The sequence below is a fragment of the Polypterus senegalus genome, chromosome 17 (assembly GCF_016835505.1).
Source record: "Polypterus senegalus isolate Bchr_013 chromosome 17, ASM1683550v1, whole genome shotgun sequence".
Classification (NCBI taxonomy): Eukaryota; Metazoa; Chordata; class Cladistia; order Polypteriformes; family Polypteridae; genus Polypterus; species Polypterus senegalus.
The window spans coordinates 61137544-61159700 of NC_053170.1; the positions used below are offsets into that span (position 1 = coordinate 61137544).

The 22157-nt window shown below is 35.5% G+C and overlaps 1 protein-coding gene across 1 annotated transcript in view; it reads right to left on the reverse strand.

Annotated features, from left to right (window-relative positions):
• Positions 1-22157, reverse strand: part of aspscr1 (ASPSCR1 tether for SLC2A4, UBX domain containing) — a 796571-nt gene that overhangs the window by 675112 nt on the left and 99302 nt on the right. The window contains exon 4 of the mRNA XM_039739373.1: positions 6059-6159. Coding sequence (XP_039595307.1) covers positions 6059-6159 — 101 coding nt within the window. The remainder of the gene's footprint in view (positions 1-6058; positions 6160-22157) is intronic.

Below are 22157 nucleotides of genomic sequence, written 5' to 3' on the forward strand. Positions count from 1 at the left end.
TTTTGGGATTTGTTGACACCATGAAATTCTGAATCAACATATTTTTCCCTTAAAATGATACATTTTCTCAGTTTAAACTTTTGTTCCGTGATTTATGTTCTATTCTGAATAAAATATTAGAAGTTGGCATCTCCACATCATTGAATTTAGTTTTTATTCACGATTTGTATAGTGTCCCAACTTTTTTGCAATCCGGTTTGTGTGTATATACATATATATATCTATCTATCTCTATCTAAATATATCTATCTATCTATATCTATATCTATATATATATCTCTATATCTATATCTATATATATATCTCTATATATCTCCATCTCTATCTAAATATATATATATATCTAAATATATCTCTAAAATATATATATATATATATATATATAAAAAATATATATATATATATATATATGCCAGCAACACTCATGACAATGACAAAACAATTACATTGTCAATCATGTTACGTTATTATTAAAATGTTTCCTTTTCTTTTTACTCTCTCCTGCCAAAGCTGGTATTTGCTTATATATATATATATATATATATATATATATATATATATATATATATATATATATATATATATATATATATATATATAGATATATATATATATATATAGATAGATAGATATAGATATAGATATAGATATATAGATATGACAACACTCGTATCAATGACAAAACAATTACATTAACAATCATCTTACATTATTTTTAAAATGTTTCCTATTCTTTTTCATAACTACTTTAACACACTACTTCTCCGCTGCGAAGCGCGGGTATTCTGCTAGTTGCTGAAATAAATCAACTTTGTCATGATATTCTAATTTTAGAATTAGCGCGGAACTGACCCCTCTGTACTATTCTGTCCTCTGCATCTCCTGGAGTTCAAAAGAAATACCACCATGCAGCAACATGTGGACACTGGCCAAGATCAGGAAAAAAACAAACGCGGTCACTAACTACAACCACATGAAGGAATGCAAATGAATATAATGTTTAATTAGTGCAACAATGTTTTCCGAAATGTACAATACAGGCCATAAAATGTATTACTCCAAATGTCGTATATACCTGTCTCTTTTTTGTCTGCGTGGCTTTGACTTCATGGATCAGAAGGTGCATACTAATCCAGCGTGAGCAGGAGCACTCAAGAATAAAACTGAATAAAAACAAATTGACATCCACAGTCATTGTCAGTCATGCACACCACTCACATCCACGTCCACAGTTTTCCCAGTCTTGTTCATGCACAAAATCTGACATGGTTCTCAAATAATGAGGGGGTATAACAAATTAAGTTTGTTTGTTATACCAGGTCTTTATCTGAAAACGGCGTCAGATCCGGGGGGTGGAGGTGGGAAGTGGGTGTGTGGGAGCTTGAACATGAGTAAGAGAATAAAACTGGAAAAAAAACCCTAACTTTAAATTTACAGGCGCAAATCAAATGTGTGCTTTTATTGAATGATATTAACAATAAGAGCAGCTCACTACTGAAAATGGCAAATTTGGGAAGCAGCCAATATCAAAACCATGACCTTTTAATTGGAAGGCAACACTTCTTAGCATTGCACCACGCAAGCTGTCGTATCAACCACCTACCGTAACCTTCTTTCTTTTTTCTTTGGTTAAATTCTTGAATAAAAGTGCACTTGTTTTGTTATACTAGTACCTTTTGTGAAAGTGTTTATTTCATATTTGTACTTCAGGCTTCACACATTATACATTTCATGTCTACATTTTTTAAATTATTACTAAAACACGAAAAACGTGTTTTAACTACGTTTTACATAGATTGTTGTTGACATGGAACACACATGAAATGTATGTATTCCAAATGATGATGTACTATTTTACCCTATAAAGCTACAACACTTCACTCGAAGATAAAACACTGAGCACTGAGAAACTTCTTTGCGAATTGAACTGCATTGGTGGGCGGGTGGATGGGATACCAGGCTGCTTGCTGTTAATCGACACATTTACAGCACAAAAGACAGTGACGGAGAGGAGAGAATGGATTTAAGGTGGGCTGGATTTACGAGTTTTCTCATAGGCTTGGGTAATTCTAGTGTTAAAAAGTGGGACAGAAGGGTATGCTCCAACTTTCAGAGGATCACAGTACTCAGCCTCCCTGGGAGGGCTTATGCCAGGGTACTAAAAATGAGACTCTTCCCAGTCGTGGAACCTCAGAGTCAGGATGAGCAATGTAGATTCCATTCAGGCCGTGGAACAGTGGGCCATCTACCTTCATGAGGATTCTGGAGGGGCATGAGAGTACCCCCATTCGGTGTACTACATGTGTTTTATGGACTTAGAAAAAGCATATGACACTGTTCCTAGAGGGATATGGGAGAGTATGGGGTTTTGGGGCCCCTACTAAGAACTATTCGGTCTGTATAATCACAGTGACAGCTGTGACGGCATATTCAGAAAAATATCACCACTTTTTCCAGCGGGTGAGGGACACCGCCAGGGCTGTGCTTCATCTTCTATCCTGTTTGTGGCTTTCATACAGTAAATAGGATATTGAGGAGGAGGCAAGAAGGGGAAGGTGTCCAGTTTGGTAACCTTAAAATTACATCACAGCTTTTTGCAGATGTCGTGGTCCTGTTGGCTTCATTGGGCTGTTTAGTCCAGGATGCATTGGGACAGTTTGTGGCAGAGTGTGAAGCAGCCAGTAGAAGGATCAGCACCTTCAAATATGTGGTCATATTCCTCAATAGGAAAATGTTGGAATGTCCTCCCTGACTGGGAGGTAAGTTACTGTCTCAAGTACAGGAGTTTAAATAACTTTTCTGGTCCTATTTGATAGATGGATTGGGCACAGAGCATAGTTACAGTGCATCCGGAAAGTATTTACAGCGCATCACTTTTTCAACATTTTGTTATGTTACAGCCTTATTCCAAAATGGATTAAATAAATTTTTTTCCTCAAAATTCTATACACAACACCCCATAATGACAACTTGAAAAAAAGTTTACTTGAGATTTTTGCAAATTTATTAAAAATAAAAAAATTGAGAAAGCACATGTACATAAGTATTCACAGCCTTTGTCATGAAGATCAAAATTGAGCTCAGGTGCATCCTGTTTCCCTTGATCATCCCTGAGATGTTTCTGCAGCTTAATTGGAGTCCACCTGCGAAAAATTCAGTTGATTGGACATGATTTGGAAAAGCGCACACCTGTCTATATAAGGTCCCACAGTTGACAGTTCATGTCAGAGCACAAACCAAGCATGAAGTCAAAAGAATTGTCTGTAGACCTCCAAGACAGGATTGTCTCGAGGCACAAATCTGGGAAAGGTTACCGAAAAATTTTTGCTGCTATGAAGGTCCCAATGAGCACAGTGGCCTCCATCATCTCTAAGTGGAAGAAGTTTAAAACCACAAGGACTCTTCCTAGAGCTGGCTGGTCATCTAAACTGAGCGATCGGGGGAGAAGGGCCTTAGTCAGGGAGGTGACCAAGAACCCGATGGTCACTCTGTCAGAGCTCCAGAGGTCCTCTGTGGAGAGAGGAGAACCTTCCAGAAGAACAACCATCTCTTCAGCAATCCACCAATAAGGCCTGTATGGTGGAGTGGCCAGACGGAAGCCACTCCTTAGTAAAAGGCACATGGCAGCCTGCCTGGAGTTTGCCAAAAAGCACCTGAAGGACTCTCAGACCATGAGAAACAAAATTCTCTGGTCTGATGAGACAAAGATTGAACTCTTTGGTGTGAATGCTAGGTGTCACGTTTGGAATAAACCAGGCACTACTCATCACCAGGCCAATACCATCCCTACAGTGAAGCATGGTGGTGGCAGCATCATGCTGTGGGGATGTTTTTCAGCAGCAGGAACTGGGAGACTAGTCAGGATAAAGGGAAAGATGACTGCAGCAATGTAAAGAGACATCCTGGATGAACACCTGCTCCAGAGCACTCTTGACTTAAGACTGGGGCGATGGTTCATCTTTCAGCAGGACAATGACCCTAAGCACACAGCCAAGATATCAAAGGAGTGGCTTCAGGACAACTCTGTAAATATCCTTGAGTGACCCAGCCAGAGCCCAGACTTGAATCCGATTGAACATTTCTGGAGAGATCTTAAAATGGCTGTGCACCGACGCTTCTCATCCAACCTGATGGAGCTTGAGAGGTGCTGCAAAGAGGAATGGGCGAAACTGGCCAAGGATAGGTTTACCAAGGTTGTGGCATCATATTCAAAAAGACTTGAGGCTATAATTGCTGCCAAAGGTGCATCGACAAAGTATTGATCAAAGGCTGCGAATACTTACGTACATGTGATTTCTTGTTTTTTTTTTATTTTTAGTAAATTTGCAAAAACCTCAAGTAAACTATTTTCAAGTTGTCATTATGGGGGGTTGTGTGTAGAATTCTGAGGAAAAAAATTAATTTAATCCATTTTGGAATAAGGCTGTAACATAAAATGTGGAAAAAGTGATGCGCTGTGCATAATTTCCGGATGCACTGTATGCAGTTGCTATACCAATCTGTTTTATGGAAGAAGAAGCTAGGTCAGAAGTCGAAGCTCCAGATTTACCAATCTACATCTCTACCCTCAAGAATGCGTTTCCGGATAGAATGATAGCCAAAATGAGCTTTCTCCACAGAGTGGCTGGACACTCCCTTAGAGACAGGGTGACAAGCGGCAACAACTGCGAAAGGCTTGGAGTAGAGCCAGTGATCTTGCAGATCGAGAGGAGCCAACTGAGGTGGTTTTGGCATCTGATATGAATGCCTACTGGATGCCTACCTGTTGACTAGCTGGGAGGAGACCGCAAGGAAGACACAGGGCTCACTGGGAGGATTATATCTCCCAGATGGCTTGTTAACTCCTTGGGATAACACACTATGAGTTGGAAAGTGTGGCTAGGGACTAGGACATTTGGTGTTCACTGCTAAGACTGTTGCCCCCAAACCTAGTCTTTGATAAATCAGTGGAAAATGAATGAACGAATGAATTAATAAATTCAAGGAATATTATTAACTTTCTAACATAGTACTTGTCTCATAATACATATTCATATTTTAAGGCACTCCAATAGACAATTGAAATTCTACAGAATACCATTTTCCCACACATATATGCATTAAACCAACTTGCATTAATATTACACTTCACTAATTCAGTTTCAATACAATATAAAACAGCAATTACACATCTTGGAGCCAGTGTTCTACTGAGGAATGCTCTAGACATGCAACCATTAGGTTAAATTTAAATGCTCATGCTCTCGCATAAAAAACTAATAATAAGCACACCTCAGAGTTAATATAAGTCATACACTTTGCAGTTCAATGGATGATATAAAGCACACGTGCAGAAATTCTTCAATTATTTACCAAAGAAAAAACACATTTCTGTTTAAAGTTCACTCTTACAGTGAACTGCAGGTTCACGTGCTTATTACATTAAAAAAAGTAATGCAGAAAATTATTATATAATATTAAATGTGTGTTCTACCAATGACATATACTGTATGTGATGCAAGTCTCTTTTGTTAGGGCAGTCTAGGCATCAATGCCTTGCCGTTTGGAGTTACTTTTAGTGGCAGTAGCTATTTCTTCATAGGTAGGAAAATAAACAGAAATAGAACTATTGGCCATCCTTTTATTGCGTGTAGCTCTATGCAATGGCTCAGGTCAGTCTCACTGCCGCCGCAATGCTGAATGCTTGGAGCACAGCTTTTGAGACTCAGCAGCTGTAAATTGTGTGGCTGCAAAATCCAGTGCTGCCCCATTCAATCAGCTTTTGTGAGAACAGTCTCAATTCATGTGACTGTGATTGTTTGAGCTCTCCAGATATTACTTGTGCCCATAAAATATTGGCAGTAGATGAAGTAAACCTCTGACCACCTATCCATTAGCACTTAATTTAACTAACTGAGCTTCTGAATATATATATATATATATATATATATATATATATATATATATATATATATATATATAAAAAAAAAAAAAACATTTCCCTCTGAGGACAAAGAAAGTGATATTTTATTCAAATGAAATTTAATGAAAATCAGTAAAATGAAGTAGTTTCACTTGCCTTGTATGTGGAAAATAATCAATAAGATCCCAGAGTGTCTGTCCGCATAAAAAGGAACCCTGTAGTCTTGATCCATCTTCTAACTGCAAAGCAATCCGAACCTAATTAAAAAAAATATATCAACATGAATACATTGCTAGTGTTTATATTAAAAAAAAAAAAAACTTTGTCTTTCCAAACATAGTGTATCCTTTATACCCTGGATCAAGCTGAGCATTAGTTTAGCACACACACCTTTACAAGTCTTAATAGGTTCAGTTTTAAAAATGTCTATTCCAGTATCAGCTCCAGTTACTATTTAATATGAAAGCTGGTGGAGATATGGAATGAAAGAATGAATATTGAAAAAAAATTAAAAAAAATAAAAAGCGACATGCTTTTACTCAAAAAGGCACTAAAAAGTAAAAACAAAAAAAAAAAAACAATATTTTCTTGTACTAAGATTTTGTTGGTCATATGTGACTACAAATAAAATCATGGGGCACCCATAAAATAATGTAATTCAATTAAAATGCACAGATTACATTAAAGTGAAATTTCTAACCATCTTAACTATGGAAAGAAAATGACACATCATATAAAAGTTGATTAAAGTGCACTAAATCTGCATCAGTACAGTATTAAATGCTAGATAAACCCTTCCTACTGTATTTATGTTGAAGTACTGGTATTTAGAATCTTCTGTTAGACATAACATCTTTTCTTGTTGAAAAAACTTCAATGTGTTTACTTTGTTTTCTCCAGGAATAAACATCAGGAGGTTAAAGCAGGCTGTTAGTTCAGAGTGTATTTTCTTTGCATCAACCCAAAATTACAGGTCAAAGGAAAGCAAATGTTAATTGCTTTCATATATATATATTTGCAACAGAAGACTTGTAGTACCCAGGAGTACCCATGGTAATAAACCCTGTTCAAACCTGAGACCCCAGATATTTGGCCTCAATATCTGTTGGTATTTTAAGAATGGATAAGGGTACATATTAATATTTGTACTGATGTGTACACTTGCACTTCATTTGTAAAAGCCAGCATGCTACTGTTCTAAAATATAATGCAGAAACATCATTATTGCCTTATTCCATTACAGAACGGAATCATCAAAAAGCATATTAGGAGAATTTTAAAAAGAGGTGATAGACTTCAAAAAAGAGTTGAAGCTGGGTGGCTTGTTCCACCAATAAGTCTGTCATTAGCTATTATAGCTGAAAAATGTCATAGCTGTTTAAATGTATGTATCCTACTTGCTACTCTGTGGGGTTCCTCGTTGACACACCGGCTGCTTCAAAGCTAGGCACACTTTTCTAATCACTTTGCCAATATGTGTGGCACCTACAAGGTTGTGAAGAGAACAGTCCTTTACAAAAAAAAAATGTGTCGTGTTTTAGAAGGCTAGTCAGATATATTAAAGTCTCAGCTTAAAAAGGTAATATTCATGTAGACACTTCACTGGGCAAGCCAGAATGTCTGATCAGGGCATAATTACATTGTTGAACAGAATTCTGTGAAGGAATGGAGCATCAGTAGGTTTTGAGCCTTAGGAACCAAGTTACCCAAACTGTTTTATAACATTTCAGTAATTATTTACCGCTCTGAAACTGATTTTTCTGATCATAATTACAATAGAAATTGACAAGAAGAATTCACAATTACAGAATTAAAATATTTGAGGGTTCCTCTAGAGTGCCTCTTTCTCTTGTACATTTGGCTCAAAAACTAATCAGCACATCGTCACCTCATAACAGGCGTAAGTTCTGAGTTTGGTATTTGACTATGCAGCCATTTTAGCTCTAGACTGTCTTCAAAAGTCATACACCTGTCATCGAGATATCAATGTTTTTGGTATCTGGGACCCTAAAACATCGAAATTTGTCAAAAACTGGAGATTAAAATTTTTGACGAATATAAAGGTTTCACTCCTCCGGAAAGGCTTCAGCTCTTTTAATCTTTCCTCACAACTAACCCCCTGCAGTCCTGGAATTAAACTAGACTCTTTTCTGCACTTTCTCTAGCGATTCTATGTCTTATTGTAGCACACAGACCAAAACTGTACACAGTACTCAAGATGAGACCACACTAGTGTGTTATAAAGCTCTGCCACAACCTTCTTTGACCTATACTATACACATCGTGATCCTGAAGGGTGCTTTGTCATGGTTCCGGGTAATTTATTTAAATCTAAAGTAGTTTTTATAAATATTTATGCAACCAACAAGCATTATATACATATAAAAATATATTTGCATCAATGTGCAATATGAGCACTCATAAAATTATAATGGCTGAAGTCTTTAATTGTGTTTTAAATTCAGACCCAGATAGATCATCAACTACAGTGGCAGTAATATCTAACACAGCAAAGACAATCACACAGTTTGTAACAGGTTTTATGAATCATAACCTATCAGACCCAAGGGGATTCTTAAATTCAAATTAAAGAAATTATTCCTTCTCACCAGTACTTTCATACTTACTCAAGAATTGATTATATCTGTATCAATAACAATTTATTGCCCACTATCAAATCTTTTAAGTACAATGTTATTGTTATCTCCAATCACTAAACAAACACCAGGGGTATTCAATTACAAATTTGGCTGAGCCAGACATTTTCAGTGACTATTAAGCAGCAGGTAATGGCAATTTTTAAACTAATTTAGCTGAGTCAGACATTTTCAGTGACTAGTAAGCAGCAGGTAATGGCAATTTTTAAAACACAAATGAATGTATTGAAAAACAAGTAATATTTACTTATTATTTGCCATTTTAAATTTGTTCACATCTGACACAAGCACATCAAAAAGTGCAGTAAATAAACAATAAGAAAGCCAAAACTGAACAGACTGAGGTATAATTTTTTTTCTACTTTAGAAATTTAAAAAAATAAACATTTTGGTCAAATAAATTTTAAAAAAGCCTGGAAAAACAGGGGCTAAAAAAACTCAGTTTTTGTGATAAGCCAATTTATTGATCATCGAGCAAATCTTTTTTTAGTGAAAAATCAGATGATTTAGATCTGCTGCCAATCGATCAGAGCAACTACTTCATCTAGTGCATTCTAGTTCAATATGCACCACATAGGGCTGGGCAATATGGGCAAAAAAACAAACAAAAATCTCAATTTTTTTCAGTGTTATGGATGATTTTTAACAACCTCTCAACCATATTCAACGACGCACATGGTACTCTCACTTCTCATTCGTGTGAATGCTTTTGACAGACACAGTTCCTGCACTCTCAGCTCTTATAAATTTTAACGCTTTCCTCACTTTAGGTTCCCAATTAAAGAAGACAGGTTATGTCCAAATCTTCTTGAAGAATTTCATCACGAAGGGTTATCAACAGAAAAAATGAGCACACGGACAACGATAAAGTCGAACAAATTAACCCCAAAAATGATGATCGGTCACACGGCAAATTGGTTAAATGCGTATCACTAGACTATGCTGAAACAGTTGGTGGTGACCGTGCAGATGATGAAAACATCAAATTACATCATCCCGAAGAATATCTACAACCGTTAACACCGTCCGGTATTCCATCGCACAAATTACTGTAGAAAGAAGGATGAACCTAAGAAAGGCAATGTAGTACAACTTCCATGGATAACATTAGACAACAAAGGAGATCGTGATATGCCATTCGTATTAAAACATTTACAGTTTCCCATTAGAATAGCTTTTGCAAAGACAATTGCCAAATCTCAGAGCCAAACATTCAAAAAAGTAATTTTATTTAATAGAGATAAAGAAACAAAATTCAATTATGGGCAGTTATATGTTGCATTGTCACAATGAAAGTCCAAACACAGAATCAAAATTCAATGTGATATTGACGAAAATGTAATTAAAAAAATAGTTTTTACTTAAGTTTTACAGTAAAAGTGTAAGTTTAAAAAGTGTTTGTATGTTAATTTCAAAGTCAAACAGAACAAAACCGTATTACGCAACAAATAACTCTAACGCAACAGAAAAAATGATTTACTTTCAAATTATTATGTTTTACTATTTTTTTAATATGGTTTATTACTCACCGTAATGTAAAATTGTTAGTTCTATTATGCATATGTAACAATTCCCATGAAAATAACAATCTGTTTAAATTGTATATTCACATCCCCAAATGTGTGCAGCTGAACCACAAAGAGGCCAGCGCGTAGCACAGGCCCAAGGGCTGGCGAGCGAAACGAGCAGGGGGGGCAAAGCCCCATAGTTAAATAATATATAGAATAAAACCTAAAATTCAGAAAAATAATTTAACAAATAAACTGAGATTTGTTTACATAAAATTAAGCACCATGAGCAGGCAATAACATAAATTAGAAATAACAAATAAGAAAGGTCTTCAGTGTGCTCCCCCCACCCAACATTGTGTAGCACTGCAACAATAACACAATATAACACAATGTTAAACATTCTTCAATCATTAAAGTGCAGAAAAATAACACCACCACCACCATATGACTAACATGTACCTGAGGCTGTGTTTGATCCAGACAAATACAATATATTGGTATACAATATGCAAAAAAATATATAAAATGAATTATCTGTTTATTATCTGAGATTAATTTAAAGCTTCAAATTTCTTCAGCCCTTTTGTTTGCGCTAATGTCCAGTTAGTGTTAATTAATAACAGCACCGAATCGAATACCCTCAAAAAGCCGTAATATTCTTAACATAGTGGCTTCTATGTCCTGAAATCGTAAAACTGAAAAGTTTTCAGACGTAGTGTTTATTTTATAAAATGTTGAATAAATGTACGTAGTTTATTGGAGATTTCAAGTTTGTCAAAGCTTATGCTTTTTAACAACTGTACAAAGTAATATTTTTTTTTTATTTATTAATTTTATTACAATCAATACATAGCAATCAAGTTTTACAAAAAAAAAAAAAGAATTATGCTAAGAACAGATCGATCCCCACCCTTGAGAGAGAGAGCAAGCCAAACGGTGTAAAATTTAAGGCTTTTAAAAATACCTAAATCAACAAATTCTCTGTGCTTTATAAAATCATTTCAAAATATTACTGATTAGATCCTGCCATGTTTTGAAAAAAGTCTGCACAGATCCTCTAACTGAGTATTTGATTTTTTCCAATTTTAAATAATATAACACATCAGTTTCCCACTGACTTAAAAGAGGAGAGTTTGGGTTCTTCCAGTTTATCAGAATAAGTCTGCGTGCCAACAGTGTAGTGAATGCAATCACAGTTTGTTTGTCTTTCTCCACTTTAAGACCCTCTGGAAGAACCCCAAACACAGCTGTTAATGGGTTAGGAGGGATTGTGAGTCCAAGACTGTCTGAGAGGTAATTAAAAATTTTTGTCCAGAATAATGTTAATTTGGAGCAGGCCCAGAACATGTGACCTAGTGAGGCTGGGGCTTGGTTGCAACGTTCGCAGGTTGGATCATGCCCTGGAAACATTTTGAGAGTTTTAGTGAGACAGATGTGCTCGATATATAATTTTGAGTTGTATAATTGTATGCTTTGCGCATATGGAGCTTGAGTGAATTCTCTGCATTGCTACTTTCCACTCCTTTTCTGATATATTAATTGAGAGGTCATTTTCCCAGTGTCCTCTTGGATCTTTGAAAGGAAGGGATTGTAAAAGGATTTTATATATTGTAGAGATGGAGTCTAACTCCTTGAAATTGAGCAATAATTTTTCCAGCGTGGATGAGGGTGCAAGATGAGGAAAATCTGGAAGGTTCTGTTTAACAAAGTTCCTGATTTGAAGATAGTGAAAGAAATTTGTAGCTGGAATGTTAAATTTGGAATGTAATTGTTCATAGGATGCAAAGACGTTGTCTATATAAAGATCTCTAAGCAAGTTAATTCCAAATTTTTCCAGATATTAAAACTGCATATGTTTGTGAGGGTTGAAAGAGGTGGTTCTTTTGCAGGGTGCCACAGAAAGAAGCTTCTCCGTCTTAAAATGCTTTCTACATTGGTTCCAGATTCTAAGTGAGTGGAGCACAATTGGGTTATTAGTGTATTGCCGATAGCGTGTGTTTATTGGAGCACAAAGCAAGGAATACAAAGAAGTACTGCAGGATTTTACTTCTATTGCGGTCCATGCCTGTGTATGTTCTTCTATTTGTGTCCAGGTTCTTATCGACTGTATATTTGCCCAGTAATAAAACTGGAAGTTAGGTAGAGCCATGCCGCCTTCTGCCTTTTGTCTTTGTAGGGTCGCTCTTTTGATGCGTGGATGTTTAGAATTCCAAATAAATGAGGTTATTGTTGAATCTAATTGCTTAAAGAACGATTTATTAATGTATATTGGTATGTTTTGAAATAAGAAAAGCAGCTTAGGAAGAATATTCATCTTAACAGTGTTAATTCTTCCAGCTAGTGTGAGATGAAGGGTTGACCATCTATGCAAGTCTTGTTTAATTTTTTCCATACAGAGACGAAATTTTGTTGATAAAGAGCTTTATGTTTACTTGTGATGTTTACCCCGAGGTATTTAAACTGTTCTGCAATGATAAAAGGAAGGGTGTCTAATCTAATATTATATGCTTGAATTCACCGGAAAGAGTACACTTTTATTCAGATTAATTCTGAGACCAGAGAGCTTTTGAAATTCTGTGAGTGCTGCTAAGACTGCAGGCACAGAATTTTCTGGGTCCGATATATACAGTACCATGTCATCTGCATATAATGAGATTTTCTGTTCCAGTCCTTCTCTGCTAATCCCCTTTATCTGATCAGTATTTCGACAATGTATTGCCAGTGGTTCAATGGCAATTGCAAACAGCAGTGGTGACAAAGGGCATCCTTGTCTTGTGCCACGCTCTAGTTTAAAGTAGTCTGAGCAAATGTTATTGATGCAAACTGAAGCTTCTGGGTTAGTATACAGTAATTTAATCCATGCACAAATGTTCGGGCCAAACCCAAACTTCTCCAAAATAGTAAAAGGTATTTCCATTCAATCATGTCGAATGCTTTTTCTGCATCCAATGATAATAATATTTCTGGGGTGTTTGATTTAGTTGGTGAGTATATTACATTAAACAGGCGTCGAAGATTTGAAGATAAGTGTCGGCCCCTAATAAATCCAGTTTGGTCTTGTGATATTATTGAGGGGAGCACTTTCTCCATCCTTCTAGCTATGATTTTAGAGAGTATTTTAACGTCGTTATTCAGAAGTGAAATTGGTCTGTATGATGCACATTGTAATAAGTCCTTATTTTGTTTTGGAAAGACAGTGATTAGTGCTTGGCGAAAGGTTTGTGGAAGAGATTGGTTATCTCTGGCTTCTGTAAATGTTGCTAATAGGAGGGAGCTAGCTGAGCGGAGAATTTCTTGTAAAACTCTGCAGGGTAGCCATCAGGGCCTGCTGCTTTTCCACCTTGGAGTGACTTTATAGCATCCAGTAATTCTGATAATGACAGAGGTTTATCGAGCTCCTCCACACTAATAGCGTCAATTTGTGGTATCTGTAATTTATCCAGAAATGCATTAGATTGTATATTGTCTTCTTTAAACTCAGTAGTATATAGGGATTTATAGTAGTCTCTAAAAGTGTACATTATATTTTTGTGTTCATGATTTTATCTCCATTCGTGTTAGTAATTACCGAGATTGCTATGCACTTCTTGCTTGTGAATTTGTTGCGCTAAAAGCTTATTAGCTTCTCTCCATGTTCATAATAATGATGTCTGGATTTGTAAATTAGTTGTTCGGTTTCTTTAGTTGTCAAGAGGTTTAATTCTGAATGTAGAGCCTGCCTCCTCTTATGTAGAGTCTCGCTTGGTAGTCTGGCATGTTCTTCATCTATTTTAGTAATTTCGCTTTTTATCTCTGCTACTTTCTTCGCTCGGATTTATTTCTGTGGGAAAGATATGAGATAATCTGTCCTCTTAAGAAGGCCTTAAGAGTTTCCCAGAGTATTCCTGCAGAGATCTCAGGGGATGTATTTGTCTCTAGAAAGAATTCAATTTGTTTGGATATAAATTCAGCACAATTCTCGTCAGCTAATAGAAGCGGATTGAGACGCCATCTCTTGGGGTGAGTGTATGGGGCTTAGTAATTTCAGCTCCAAGATCATCGGAGCATGGTCTGAAATAACAATAGCATCGTATTTACAAGATTTAATCTTAGGCAAGAAGTTATTATCTATAAAGAAGTAATCAATCCTTGAGTAGCAATGATGTACTGGTGAGTAGAAAGAATATGTTCTTGAATTTGGGTTTAAAACCTCCAGGGATCTGATAAGTTGTGATCAGTTATAAACTTTGTAATTATCTTTGCGGTGTTAGTTGCGTTCCCCTGTGGAAGGAAGTCTTATCTAAAAGTGGATTTAGAACACAATTAAAGTCCCCAGCCATTATAAGTTTATGAGTGTTCAGATTGGGAATGGATGCAAATAAATTTTGTATAAATTCCTTATCATCAACATTAGGTGCATAAACATTTATCAAAATCATTTTACAGTTAGATAAGTCTCCCATGACCATCACATATCTCCCTTCAGGATCCAATACTACATCTGATGCTACAAATGGTACTGTTCTATGTATGAGAATTCCCACCCCTCTAGTTTTCTTTGTAAAACTAGAATGGAACATTTGGCCAGTCCAGTCTTTTGCAGCGGAACTGATCCTTACTTAGTAAGTGGGTTTCCTGTAAAAATACTATTTTAGCATTTAGACCTGTTAGGTGAGAAAGTACTTTCTTTCTCTTTAATTCGTGATTCAGGCCTTTAACATTCCAGCTTACGAAGTTAACTGTCCCATCATGGAGACACTGATTCTGAGTTTTTGGTGTCATATTATAGTCTTAACTGGAAGTGAAATAGTTTAGGTCTTAATTTCCTATTCCCCAAGAGTTGTTGCCATGCAGCTTATTATTACGTTGATAGTTATAATTATAAAGATTGAGATGATAGATTAGATTATAGATCAAGCCTGCTCTCTTTCTCTTCCCCTTAACCCCCACCCTCCCTTTTTGCCTCCCCAGGTGAGGCTAAAACCCACTTCATGCAGTCCCAGTCCTCTGACATACCCAGAGACAGAGCACGTCCAAAGCACATCAAGCCCCCATGCAGTGGCGCTTTAAGGTTAAAAGATAGAGATATCTGTTACCAATATAGTCTTTAAAAGAGGAAAAAGAAAGAAAAGAATTTTGCACTTATATATATATATATATATATATATATATATATATATATATATATATATATATATATATACATACATACATACATATAATCTTCATCAATTTTAGTGCATTAAGATGATATCCCCAGATAATAAACCCAGGTGATGGTGTTAAAGATGTGTCCAAAACAAGCATAACAAGTCTTAATGCAGTAATAGCAATAACAGCAAACCAAGGGTATGATATTGAACAGTCTCATTTAGGGTACACATGAAATAATTAGAAAAGAAAAAAGAAAAAAGAGGAGGAAAACGTAATTAAGCACAATAAAACAAACATTTAGCGCCCTAGTAATACTAAGTAATGATAAGTAATAAGTAAGTAATAATAATACAAGAATATGAGAATATATGCTGATAAAAAACTTATTTTAAAAACAAATAGATCAGACAGTAGATTATTAATCCTAGCTTTATCATTTACCGCCATGACTCACAATTATGTATCAGAATAATCCCGGGATCAGCTTTCTTAACTCATTAAAAGTAATATTTTTTATACAAATCAGCTCAAGTGAAACAAAAAACGTACGTTTTCAGGGTTACCAGCTCTCATGCATCTGGCGTGACACTCTGGCTTTCTGACTCTCACGCAAGAAATCTTACGGTTTCATAGTACAAATGGGGCAATGCCACCTCCGCAAAATATTTGCGACTCAGAATTCTATACTTGGGTTCTATTACTTTTAGCATTCTAACAAACCCAGGCTTTTCTACAGTATAAACAGGCACCATGTCTTTACTAATATAAAATGCCACTGCATCTGTAATGTCCTTATACCTATGCCCTGTCTTGTCATACGGTGTGACACTGAAAGACGAGGCAGCTAAAGTTGGCTGTGTTCTAACATTAGTTCTTGGAACATTAGAACATTAGAACAATCTAGACGAGAACAGGCCATTCAGCCCAACAAAGCTCGCCAGTCCTATCCACTTGTTTCCTCCAAGAAAACATCAAGTCGAGTTTTGAAAGTCCCTAACGTCTTACTGTCTACCACACTACTTGGTAGCTTATTCCAAGTGTCTATCGTTCTTTGTGTAAAGAAAAACTTCCTAATGTTTGTGCGAAATTTACCCTTAACAAGTTTCCAACTGTGTCCCCGTGTTCTTGATGAACTCATTTTAAAATACAAGTCTCGATCCACTGTACTAATTCCCTTCATAATTTTAAACACTTCAATCATGTCACCTCTTAATCTTCTTTTGCTTAAACTGTAAAGGCTCAGCTCTTTTAATCTTTCCTCATAATTCAACCCCTATAGACCTGGAATCAACCTAGTCGCTCTTCTCTGGACCTTTTATAGTGCTACTATGTCATTTTTGTAGCCTGGAGACCAAAACTGCACACAGTACTCAAGATGAGGCCTCACCAGTGCATTATAAAGGTTGAGCATAACCTCCTTGGACTTGTACTCCACAGATCGTGCTATATAACATTCTGTTAGCCTTCTTAATGGCTTCTGAACACTGTTGGGAAGTTGCTAGCTTGCTAAATCCTTCTCATAAGGTGTACTCTCAATTTTCCAACCGCCCATTGTGTATTCAATATTTTTACTTCCTATGTGTAATACTTTACATTTACTGACATTAAATTTCATTTGCCACAAATCTGCCCAAGCCTGTATGCTATCCAAGTCCTTCTGTAATGATATAACGGATTCCAAATTATCTGCTAAACCACCTATCTTGGTATCATCTGAAAACTTAACCAGCTTGTTACTTATATTCCTATCCAAATCATTTATATATATTAAAAATAGCAGCGGCCCTAGCACTGACCCCTGTGGAACACCACTCTTAACACCGGCCAGTTCTGATGAGGTTCCTCGCACCATCACCCTCTGCTTCCTGAGTTTCAGCCAATTCTGCACCCATCTAAAAACATCACCCTGAACTCCCACTTCTTTTAACTTGATGTTAAAAGGGAATGCAATTACAGCTAGCATCAGAATTTTGGCAGGAAACACATTGTTCCCATTCCACTGAATGCCTTTGTTTCAGATGCTGGAATAGGTATGTACTGCTGCCACTTTTTGTTTTAAAAGCTTTTTCAAAAACCTTGCACCACATAGTGGTCTGTTCCACATCTGACCTCGCAAAACCAAACCATGTCCATATGACTGAAGTAACCTGCCCTTGTTTTGGTATCATTGCATCTTCTTCAGCCGTAAATACTGTATACGCTCATTAGAAGCAGCCATTTCTTTTCACTGGTGTTTGTCTGACACACAGGTTTCTGTACATGTGCAGACCCCAAGGTTTCTGCGAGACAACACCAACATTCAGTTGTGGTAACTAAAGAATTACAGGTACAATCTTGTGTAGAAGGACCTGTGACAGAGAAAGCATTAGATTAGACCCTTTTTTTCGATTGAAGAATTTTTCAAATCTATTTAAAACAAAAACTCAAATTAAATTGGATTAATCATATTCAACACCCAGCCCTAGTACCACATATGGCACAATTCAATTAAAAAATTTTAAATTATCACACATATCTTGTTTAAGTTATATAAAAGATGTGCGAGCAAGACACAACATGCGAGTCATCAAGTACCTGCATCATCACGTCACATGTTTTAGGAATGCCCAATACTTCAACCATTTTAAACAAGTAATTTTGCAGTTGTTAGAGAAAACCTTGCATTTAAGGCACCTCTGACAGCTAAAAAGTAACATCTAGAATGTTACACATGGGTTAAAAGTATGCTCTGAAAAACTAGTAGTAATATTGCTTGCATAAAGACTTCTTTTGCAAAAATTTAAAAATCTCATATCAATAACTCAGTGGAAAAGCAACATTGTCGATAATCTAGAAATAAAAAAAATAATTTGACTTCATGATCTGTTCAAAACTATTTCTGAACTTTTCAAGAGTAATAAAATTCTGATAAACACATCTAGCCTTTGTTTAATCTTTTTATTCTAATTTCTGTTTTAACATATTTAAAGAACTATTTCAGGTGGAGCTCACTATTTAGATAGTTCTCTTATTTATTAAATAATAAAAATTAAATAAAGGAGATTTGGTCTCATCCACCGCGTGAGATGGATGGCTAGAACTGAGCTCCATTATCAGCGGTTTTAACTATTATTCAGATGTATTCTGTATTTAAAATATGCACAAGTATAAATAAAATATTGTAATATTGTAATAGTTGAACAAGTGACATTCAGCTCTCTGAATGAAGCAGGAAAAAAAAAAACGAAGAAGACTGACCGGCATCCTTTTGAAACAAGATCAAGAGTCATACCATCTTCTGGCAAGACAAAAAAGATTCTGCTTGCAACTTGTACCATTTGTAATGGGACATTTGCTGGAACTATACATTCAATTTCCTTTTCAGCCAACTTTCCTTTTTTTCTTTTTTGGTAAACTTCAATTATTATACAATATTAAAATCTCTTTCCTTGAATATTACTTTTTGGCAACCACAAAGTAACTAGCTATTTACAATGTGTTTTTTAATCTTTTTTTCTTACTTGATGTCCTTGGTTTATTGTATTGCAAATGTACTATCCTGCGTTCTCAGTCTCCATGGAACCACTTAACATCATTCCCTAGATTTATTATATTGGCACGGTTTTAAGATCATATTTTAGGCTTATTTTATTTGGACTGAGATACCTTAGTTTTAACAGGTTTTACACCACTGCTGTGGGGTTTGTTTTGTTCTGGGCATTTTCTGTCTCTTGGCATGTCAGAGGACCTCTGTGACTGGGATTTCCTGAAGTGTGCTCCATCTCACCTGGCAGATGGTTTGGGGAGGCGAGAAAAAGAGAGCTTTGCTATTTCTTATTTATCCTTTTTACCTCAATAACCAAATAGTGCCAACACAATAGTCTTCAAAGCCATTACAAATGGCAACAATATGAAATCTAGGTCAAAGCTATCATATGTTAAAATGTACTACCAGAACTTAAGCATACAAAATGTCAAGGAAGTTATAAAGCAATGTTTTTATGACCAAACAGTGAACTTTGTGAGCTGGAATGTCAAAGTTCTTAATTATGAATTAAAGAGAAATAAACCATTCACTCATTTAACAGGTTTAAATGCCAAGATAGTACTTTTATAGAAGACTCACTTGAGGGCCAGCTTCAGCTGCAAAGGGCGTGGATTGGCAAATTTTTCACTTCAGCTATACAAAGAAAAAAAAGGGGTATGGGTCTCAAGAACTATCCCATTTGTAGTGTCATATATAATATGTGATCCTGACAGGTGATAATGTCATGGTGATGAGCAATTTATTTAATACAAAAGTGATTCTGATAAATATTTATGCACCTAATAGGGATGACAAAGATTTCATCCAAAACATATTCACATCTATTCCTAATATGAACACTCATAAAATTATAATAGTCAGAGACTTTGTGTTTTAAATCAAGTCCTGGATAGGTCTTCAGCTACAGCGTGGATAATATTGAAAAATAATAACAGCTTGTAATGGATCAGAACTTAGACTCATGGAGGTTTTTAAATCCTAACCTAAGGGCATGGACATTAACTGATCTGAACAATACAGAATTTGAATCCAAGCAAACTGTATATTTTCTGGACATAAATGTATCCCCAGAGGCCTCTTCCTGGAGTACAAAGGTTTAAGGTTTCTTTATTTAGTCATGTTTACACAAGAAAACATGAAATTTGCCTTCTCAGTTGCATCTAATAATAGAATGAAATAAAATAGACAAATAGAAACAAGAAAGGTTAAGGTAAGGCAGTTAGATAAAACATATTTACAGCAAAAAAAAGAAAACAAAAAGTTACAGGATAAAACATCAAAACCTTAATCATTATCTCCGATATTTCTTACTAAAAACCCGTATGGCACTAGGAAGAAAGGAGGTTCTGGAGCAATTTGTGTGGATTTTCAAATTGACTATCCTTCCTGATTTACTGAAGTTTAGTTCTACATGTAATGGATGTTTGTCATCAGTTGAGATGATTTCCTGTTTCATTAACATTGCCCTCTGACACACATTAGTCAAATCATCAACATCAGCTCCAATAACCTTAGCTGCATACTTCGTAATCTGCTGGAGCTTTTTTCAGTTTTGGTTTGTCAGACTATTAAACCAGGCAATGAAACTGAAAGTAATCACAGACTGGACCATACTGAGATAAAAAGGACAGCATGAGGTCCTTGTCTACTTTAAATAGTTTGAGTTTATGGAGGAGAAATAAGCGCTGGCTGCATTTAGAGAGTACTCTGGGAAACTCTGAAGGCATTTTTAAGAGGACAGATTATTTCATATCTTTCTTACAAAAATAAGCTGGAAACCAAGATGGTGTCAAAGTTAATCAGTAAAATTACCAGAATAGATCTAGAATACTTCAAGTCTCCAAATTAAGCACTTTATAGGAAAAGACAGGCTTTGTAATCAGACGTCAGCCTCTTAACTATTAAAGAAATAGAACAACTTTTTACTATGAACACAGCAAGGTTAATACGATCTTAGCTCAATAAATCCACAAGCAAGAAGTTCACAATGCAATATCAGTAATTACCAGCAAAGAAGGAGATAAAATCATTGACCATAAAAAATATAATGCACATATTTAGATACTACTATAAGTTCATATATTCTACTCAGGTTAAAGACAAGAAGACACAGCCTAATGTTTTTTTGACGCATTATAGATATCAAAGCTAGGCACTGAAAAAATTTCAATTAAGTTAGCTCTACTTTTATTAGCAACATTTATAGAAGCCAGAGACAATACAATTCTGCCTCAAGCTTTTTGACAAGCATTAATTAGTCTTTCCTACGGAAAATAAGGACTTTACAATGTGCATCATACAGACCAATTTCACTTCTGAATAACAATGTCAAGATAATCTTCAAAGCTTCTGGCTAGAAGGATTGAGAAAGTGTTTCCTTTGGTAATATCACAAGACCAAATCAGATGTATTAAAAGGTACACACTTAGCTTCCAATCATCAATGCCTTTAATGTTATATATTAATACATAAAGTCTAACACCCTTATTATCTATGGATTTAACTTAAACACAATTTTTACACTACCTTTCTTAAACAGAACCTGCCCTATTTTCCACACCTTCCACTTCATAAAAAACACTTATTAGTTTTGAAGACTCAAATAGCATCTCTACATCAAAGATCAAAGGCTCTTTCACTTAATATTTCAGAAAAGAAGAGGAAGGCAGCCAGGCATAGAATATACTCTAGCTCCATATGCACCAAACACTTAATTACTCAACTTAAAATCATCCATCAAAACACATTTATCTAAGTTAAAACTATCCAAAATGTTTCCAGGGTAAAATTCAACCTGTGAGCATTGTAATCTAGCTACAGCCTCACGTAGACCTATCTTGCTCAACTGGAAAAATCCCATCCAATAACTTTTAAGTCAGTGAGCAACTGATGTCTTATACTATTTGAAATTGGAAAAAATCTAATTCTCACTCAAAACTTTTTATAATATTGCTGGATCAAATCAATAACAATAATAAGCTTTTATATCAGGGAAAATGGATACTCTTCCTCCGTTGTTGCTTTTAATGATTTGCTTTGTTAAAGGTTAAATTTTGGTTTTCCCAGCCTCACTGGGTCTACTATACTATATTGAAATTGGGAAAAAAATCAAATACTCAGTTAGAGGATCCGTACAGACTTTTTTCAAAACATGGCAGGATCTAATCAGTAATATTTTTAAAATAAGCTCTTAAACCACAGAAGAAGCAATTATTTCCACATTTCTTTGTCTTCTGCATTCATCTCTATTGGCTTATCAAATTTATTAATTTAGGTATGTTTACAAGCCTTAAATTTTACGCTGTTTGCCTTGCTCTCTCTCGATTTGTTCTTAACTTAATTTTACTTTTTGTAAAAATTGATTGATTTGTATGGATTGCAATAAAATGAATAAAACTTCAAAAAAATAAAAAATTTTGGTTTTGTTA